Source organism: Oncorhynchus gorbuscha, linkage group LG21 (genome assembly GCF_021184085.1).
Source record: "Oncorhynchus gorbuscha isolate QuinsamMale2020 ecotype Even-year linkage group LG21, OgorEven_v1.0, whole genome shotgun sequence".
Classification (NCBI taxonomy): domain Eukaryota; kingdom Metazoa; phylum Chordata; class Actinopteri; order Salmoniformes; family Salmonidae; genus Oncorhynchus; species Oncorhynchus gorbuscha.
The window spans coordinates 5,246,843-5,254,342 of NC_060193.1; the positions used below are offsets into that span (position 1 = coordinate 5,246,843).

The window sequence follows — 7,500 nt, forward strand, 5'->3', positions numbered from 1 at the left end:
CCCATCTCTCTTCTCCCTCCCTCTTCTCCACATCCCTCTTCTCCCTCCCTCCTCTCCCCATCTCTCTTCTCCCTCCCTCTTCTCCCTCCCTCCTCTTCACATCCCTCTTCTCCCTCCCTCCTCTCCACATCTCTCTTCTCCCTCCCTCTTCTCCCTCCCTCTTCTCCCTCCCTCTTCTCCCTATTCCTCTTCTCCCTCCCTCTTCTCCCCATCCCTCTTCTCCCTCCCTCCTCTCCCCATCTCTCTTCTCCCTCCCTCCTCTCCCCATCTCTCTTCTCCCTCCCTCTTCTCCCTCCCTCTTCTCCCTCCCTCTTCTCCCCATCCCTCTTCTCCCTCCCTCCTCCTCTCCCCATCTCTCTTCTCCCTCCCTCCTCTCCCCATCTCTCTTCTCCCTCCCTCTTCTCCCTCCCTCTTCTCCCTCCATCTTCTCCCCATCCCTCTTCTCCCTCCCTCTTCTCCCTCCCTCCTCTCCCCATCTCTCTTCTCCCTCCCTCCTCTCCCCATCTCTCTTCTCCCTCCCTCCTCTCCCTCCCTCCTCTCCCCATCTCTCTTCTCCCCATCTCTCTTCTCCCTCCCACCTCTCCCTCCCTCCTATCCCCATCTCTCTTCTCCCCATTTCTCTTCTCCCTCCCTCTTCTCCCTCCATCCTCTCCCCATCTCTCTTCTCCCTCCCTCTTCTCCCTCCCTCCTCTCCCCATCCCTCTTCTCCCTCCCTCCTCTCCCCATCTCTCTTCTCCCTCCCTCTTCTCCACATCCCTCTTCTCCCTCCTCTCCCCATCTCTCTTCTCCCTCCCTCTTCTCCCTCCCTCCTCTCCCCATCTCTCTTCTCCCTCCCTCTTCTCCACATCCCTCTTCTCCCTCCCTCCTCTCCCCATCCCTCTTCTCCCTCCCTCTTCACCACATCCCTCTTCTCCCTCCCTCCTCTCCCCATCCCTCTTCTCCCTCCCTCCTCTCCCCATCTCTCTTCTCCCTCCCTCTTCTCCCATCCCTCCTTCCCTCTCCCTCCCTCTTCTCCCACCATTCCTCTTCTCCTCCCTCTTCTCCCCATTCCTCTTCTCCCTCCCTCTTCTCCCCATCCCTCTTCTCCCTCCCTCCTCTCCCCATCTCTCTTCTCCCTCCCTCCTCTCCCCATCTCTCTTCTCCCTCCCTCTTCTCCCTCCCTCTTCTCCCCATCCCTCTTCTCCCTCCCTCCTCTCCCCATCTCTCTTCTCCCTCCCTCCTCTCCCCATCTCTCTTCTCCCTCCCTCTTCTCCCTCCATCTTCTCCCCATCCCTCTTCTCCCTCCCTCTTCTCCCTCCCTCCTCTCCCCATCTCTCTTCTCCCTCCCTCCTCTCCCCCATCTCTCTTCTCCCTCCCTCCTCTCCCTCCCTCCTCTCCCCATCTCTCTTCTCCCCATCTCTCTTCTCCCTCCCACCTCTCCCCCTCCCTCCTATCCCCATCTCTCTTCTCCCCATCCTCCCTCCTCTCCCTCCCTCTTCTCCCCATCTCTCTTCTCCCTCCCTCTTCTCCCTCCCTTCTCTTCCCCCATTCCTCTTCTCCCTCCCTCTTCTCCCTCCCTCCTCTCCCCATCTCTCTTCTCCCTCCCTCTTCTCCCTCCCTCCTCTCCCCCATCTCTCTTCTCCCTCCCTCCTCTCCCTCCCTCCTCTCCCCATCTCTCTTCTCCCCATCTCTCTTCTCCCTCTCCTCTCTCTCCCTCCCTCCTCTCCCCATCTCTCTTCTCCCTCCCTCCTCTCCCTCCATCTTCTCTCCCCCTCCCTCTTCCTCCCTCCTCTTCTCCACATCCCTCTTCTCCCTCCCTCTCCCATCCTCTTCTCCCTCCCTCTTCTCCCTCCCTCCTCTCCCTCCTCCTCCCCCTCTCTCTTCTCCCTCCCTCTTCTCCACATCCCTCTTCTCCCTCCTCTCCCATCCCTCTCTTCTCCCTCCCTCTTCTCCCTCCCTCCTCTCCCCATCTCTCTTCTCCCTCCCTCTTCTCCCCATCCCTCTTCTCCCTCCCTCCTCTCCCCATCCCTCTTCTCCCTCCCTCTTCACCACATCCCTTCTCTCCTCTATCCTCCCTCCCTCCCTCCCTCCCCCATCCTCTTCTCCCTCCCCATCCTCTTCTCCCATCCCTCCCCATTCTCTTCCTCCCTCCTCCCATCCCCATCTCTCTTCTCCCTCCCTCTTCTCCACATCCCTCTTCTCCTCCCTCCCCTCTTCTCCCTCCCTCCTCTCCCCATCTCTCTTCTCCTCCCTCTTCTCCACATCCCTCTTCTCCCTCCCTCCTCTCCCCATCCCTCTTCTCCCTCCCTCCCCTCTCCCCATCCCTCTTCTCCCTCCCTCCACCCCATCTCCCCCCCATCTCTCCCTCTCCCCATCACTCTTCTCCCTCCCTCCTCTCCCCATCTCTCTTCTCCCTCCCTCTTCTCCCTCCCTCCTCTCCCCATCTCTCTTCTCCCACCCTCACTATCCCCATCTCTCTTCTCCCTCCCTCCTCTCCCCATCTCTCTTCTCCCTCTCTCCTCTCCCCATCTCTCTTCTCCCTCCCTCCTCTCCCCATCTCTCTTCTCCCTCCCTCTTCTCCCTCCCTCTTCTCCCTCCCTCTTCTCCCCATTCCTCTTCTCCCTCCCTCTTCTCCCCATCCCTCTTCTCCCTCCCTCCTCTCCCCATCTCTCTTCTTCCTACCTCCTTCCCCATCTCTCTTCTCCCTCCCTCTCTCTCCCTCCTCTTCTCCCCTCCCTCCCTCCTCTCCCCATCCCTCTTCTCCCTCCCTCTTCTCTCCCATCCCTCTTCTCCCTCCCTCCTCTCCCCATCTCTCTTCTCCCTCCCTCCCTCTCCCCCCCATCTCTCTTCTCCCTCCCTCCTCTCTCCCCATCTCTCTTCTCCCCCATCTCTCTTCTCCCTCCCTCCTCTCCCTCCCTCCTATCCCCATCTCTCTCCCTCTCTCCCCATCTCTCTTCTCTCCCTCCCTCCCCTCCCTCTTCTCCCTCCCTCTCCCCATCTCCCCATCTCTCTTCTCCCTCCCTCCTCTCCCCCATCCCTCTCCCTCTCCCCATCCCTCTCTCCCTCTCCCCATCTCTCTTCTCCCTCCCTCCTCTCCCTCCCTCCCCTCTCCCCATCTCTCTTCTCCCTCCCTCTTCTCCCTCCATCTTCTCCCCCATCTCTCTCTTCTCCCTCCCTCTTCTCCCATCCCTCTTCTCCCCCCTCTCTCTCCCCATCCCTCTTCTCCCTCCCTCCTCTCCCCATCTCTCTTCTCCCTCCCTCCTCCTCCCTCCCTCCCTCTCCCCCCTCTCCTCTTCTCCCCATCTCTCTTCTCCCTCCCTCCTCTCCCTCCCTCCTCTCCCCATCTCTCTTCTCCCTCCCTCCTCTCCCTCCATCTTCTCCCCATCCCTCTTCTCCCTCCCTCTTCTCCACATCCCTCTTCTCCCTCCTCTCCCATCTCTCTTCTCCCTCCCTCTTCTCCCTCCCTCCTCTCCCCATCTCTCTTCTCCCTCCCTCTTCTCCACATCCCTCTTCTCTCCCTCCTCTCCCCCATCTCTCTTCTCCCTCCCTCTTCTCCCTCCCTCCTCTCCCCATCTCTCTTCTCCTCCCCATCCTCTTCTCCACATCCCTCTTCTCCCTCCCTCCTCTCCCCATCCCTCTTCTCCCCATCCTCTTCACCACATCCCTCTTCTCCCTCCCTCCTCTCCCCATCCCTCTTCTCCCTCCCTCCTCTCCCCATCTCTCTTCTCCCTCCTCTTCTCCACATCCCTCTTCTCCCTCCCTCCTCTCCCCATCCCTCTTCTCCCTCCCTCCTCTCCCCATCTCTCTTCTCCCTCCCTCTTCTCCACATCCCTCTTCTCCCTCCCTCCTCTCCCCATCTCTCTTCTCCCTCCCTCTCTCTCCCTCCCCCTCCTCCTCCCACATCCCTCTTCTCCCTCCCTCTCTCTCTCCTCATCCCTCCCTCTTCTCCCCCATCCCTCTCCCTCTCCCCCCATCCCTCTTCTCCCCATCCCTCTTCTCCCTCCCTCCTCTCCCCATCTCTTCTCCCTCCCTCCTCTCCCCCATCTCTCTTCTCCCTCCCTCTTCTCCCTCCTCTCCTCTCCCCATCTCTCTTCTCCCACCCTCCTCTCCCCATCTCTCTTCTCCTCCCTCCTCTCCCCATCTCTCTTCTCCCTCCCTCTCCTCTCCCCATCTCTCTCCCTCTCCTCTCCCCATCTCTCCCTTCTCTCTTCTCCCCATCCCTCTTCTCCCTCTTCTCCCTCCTCTTCTCCCTCCCTCTTCTCCCTCCTCCTCCCTCCCCCTCTCCCCATCTCTCTTCTCTCCTCCTCTCTTCCCCATCTCCCCCCCTCTCTCCCCATCCCTCTTCTCCCTCCCTCTTCTCCCCATCCCTCTTCTCCCATCCCTCTTCTCCCTCCCTCTTCTCTCCCATCCCTCTTCTCCTCCCTCTCCCCATCTTCTCTCCCTCTCCCCATCCCTCCTCTCCCCATCTCTCTTCTCCCTCCTCCTCTCCCCATCTCTTCTCCCTCCCTCCCTCCCTCTCTCCCCTCCATCTTCTCCCCATCCCTCTTCTCCCTCCCTCCTCCCTCCCTCTTCTCCCCCCTCCCTCTTCTCCCTCTCCCTCCCTCCCCCATCTCTCTCTCCCTCCCTCCTCCACATCCCTCCTCTCCTCCCCCATCTCTCTTCTCCCTCCCTCCTCTCCCTCCCTCCTCTCCCCATCTCTCTTCTCCCTCCCTCCTCTCCCTCCATCTTCTCCCATCCCTCTTCTCCCCCATCTCTCCCCATCCCTCTTCTCCCCCTCTCTCCCTCCCTCCTCTCCCCCATCTCTCTTCTCCCTCCCTCTTCTCCCTCCCTCTCTCCCCATCTCTCTCCCTCCCTCTTCTCTCCTCCCTCCTCTCTCCCCATCTCTCTCTCCCTCCCTCTCTCCATCCCTCTCTCTCTCCCTCCCTCTCTCTTCTCCCCATCCCTCTTCTCCCTCCCTCCATCCCTCCATCTCTCCCCCCATCTCTCTTCTCCCCTCCCTCCCTCCTCTCCATCCCTCTTCTCCCCATCTCTCTCTTCTCCCTCCCTCTCTCTCCCTCCCTCTCTCTCCCCATCTCTCTTCTCCCTCCCTCCTCCTCTCCATCCCCATCCCTCCTCCCCATCTCTCTTCTCCCTCCCTCTTCTCCCCATCCCTCTTCTCCCTCCCTTCTCCCTCCCTCCTCTCCCCATCTCTCCTCCCTCCCCATCCCTTCCATCTCCCCCTCCCTCCTCTCTCCCATCTCTCTCCCCCTCCTCTCCCCATCTCTCTTCTCCCCATCCCTCTCCCCCTCCTCCCTCTCCCCATCCCTCTCTCCCCATCTCTCTTCTCCCTCCCTCTCCCTCCCTCTCTCCCCATCCCTCTTCTCCCCATCCCTCTTCTCCCTCCCTCTTCTCCCTCCCTCCTCTCCCCATCTCTCTTCTCCCTCCCTCCCCCATCTCCCCATCTCTCTTCTCCCTCCCTCTTCTCCCTCCCTCTTCTCCCTCCATCTTCTCCCCATCCCTCTTCTCCCTCCCTCCTCTCCCCATCTCTCTTCTCCCCTCCCTCCCTCCTCTCCCTCCCTCCTCTCCCCATCTCTCTTCTCCCCATCTCTCTTCTCCCTCCCTCCTCTCCCCTCCCTCCTCTCTCCCCATCTCTCTTCTCCCTCCCTCCTCTCCCTCCATCTTCCCCCATCCCTCTTCTCCCTCCCTCCTCTCCCCATCTCTCTTCTCCCTCCCTCTTCTCCCTCCCTCCCTCCCCATCCCTCCTCTCCCCATCTCTCTTCTCCCTCCCTCTTCTCCCTCCCTCATCTCCCCATCCCTCTTCTCCCCATCCCTCTTCTCCCTCCCTCTTCTCCCTCCCTCCTCTCCCCATCTCTCTTCTCCCTCCCTCCTCTCCCCATCTCTCTTCTCCCTCCCTCTTCTCCCTCCCTCTTCTCCCTCCATCTTCTCCCCATCCCTCTTCTCCCTCCCTCCTCTCCCCATCTCTCTTCTCCCTCCCTCCTCTCCCTCCCTCCTCTCCCCATCTCTCTTCTCCCCATCTCTCTTCTCCCTCCCTCCTCTCCCTCCCTCCTCTCCCCATCTCTCTTCTCCCTCCCTCCTCTCCCTCCATCTTCTCCCCATCCCTCTTCTCCCTCCCTCCTCTCCCCATCTCTCTTCTCCCTCCCTCCTCTCCCTCCCTCCTCTCCCCATCTCTCTTCTCCCTCCCTCTTCTCCCTCCATCTTCTCCCCATCTCTCTTCTCCCTCCCTCCTCTCCCCATCTCTCTTCTCCCTCCATCTTCTCCCCATCTCTCTTCTCCCTCCCTCTTCTCCCTCCCTCTTCTCCCTCCGTCTTCTCCCTCCATCTTCTCCCCATCCCTCTTCTCCCTCCCTCTTCTCCCTCCCTCCTCTCCCCATCTCTCTTCTCCCTCCCTCTTCTCCCTCCCTCCTCTCCCCATCTCTCTTCTCCCTCCCTCCTCTCCCTCCCTCCTCTCCCCATCTCTCTTCTCCCTCCCTCCTCTCCCTCCATCTTCTTCCCATCCCTCTTCTCCTCCATCTTCTCCACATCCCTCTTCTCCCTCCCTCCTCTCCCTCCCTCCTCTCCTCATCTCTCTTCTCCCTCCCTCTTCTCCCTCCCTCCTCTCCCCATCTCTCTTCTCCCTCCCTCCTCTCCATCCCTCCTCTCCCCATCTCTCTTCTCCCTCCCTCCTCTCCATCCCTCCTCTCCCTGTCTCTCTTCTCCCTCCCTCTTCTCCCTCCCTCTTCTCCCTCCATCTTCTCCCCATCTCTCTTCTCCCCATCCCTCTTCTCGCTCCCTCTTCTCCCCATCTCTCTTCTCGCTCCCTCTCTCCATCCCTCCTCTCCCCATCTCCCTTCTCCCTCCCTCTTCTCCCTCCCTCCTCTCCCCATCTCTCTTCTCCCTCCCTCCTCTCCATCCCTCCTCTCCCCATCTCTCTTCTCCCTCCCTCCTCTCCATCCCTCCTCTCCCCATCTCTCTTCTCCCTCCCTCCTCTCCATCCCTCCTCTCCCCATCTCTCTTCTCCCTCCCTCTTCTCCCTCCCTCCTCTCCCCATCTCTCTTCTCCCTCCCTCCTCTCCATCCCTCCTCTCCCCATCTCTCTTCTCCCTCCCTCCTCTCCATCCCTCCTCTCCCCATCTCTCTTCTCCCTCCCTCCTCTCCATCCCTCCTCTCCCCATCTCTCTTCTCCCTCCCTCCTCTCCATCCCTCTTCTCCCCATCTCTCTTCACCCTCCCTCCTCTCCATCCCTCCTCTCCCCATACCTCTTCTCCCTCCATCTTCTCCCCATCCCTCTTCTCCCTCCCTCTTCTCCCCATCTCTCTTCTCCCTCCCTCTTCTCCCCATCTCTCTTCTCCCTCCCTCTTCTCCCCATCTCTCTTCTCCCCATCTCTCTTCTCCCCATCCCTCTTCTCCCTCCCTGCTCTCCCCATCTTCTTCTCCCTCCCTTCTCCTCCCCTCCTCCCTCTTTTCCCTCCAACCTCTCCCCCTAGGGTAAAGTGGAGATGTCTCTAGAGATAGTTACAGAACAGGAACAGGATGAGAGACCAGCA

At 60.6% G+C, this 7,500-nt stretch overlaps 1 protein-coding gene across 1 annotated transcript in view; it reads left to right on the forward strand.

Moving 5' to 3' along the window:
* dysf (dysferlin, limb girdle muscular dystrophy 2B (autosomal recessive)) overlaps positions 1-7,500 on the forward strand; it is a 241,551-nt gene that overhangs the window by 232,052 nt on the left and 1,999 nt on the right. The window contains exon 54 of the mRNA XM_046320433.1: positions 7,441-7,500. This exon is cut by the window's right edge and continues 50 nt beyond it. Coding sequence (XP_046176389.1) covers positions 7,441-7,500 — 60 coding nt within the window. The remainder of the gene's footprint in view (positions 1-7,440) is intronic.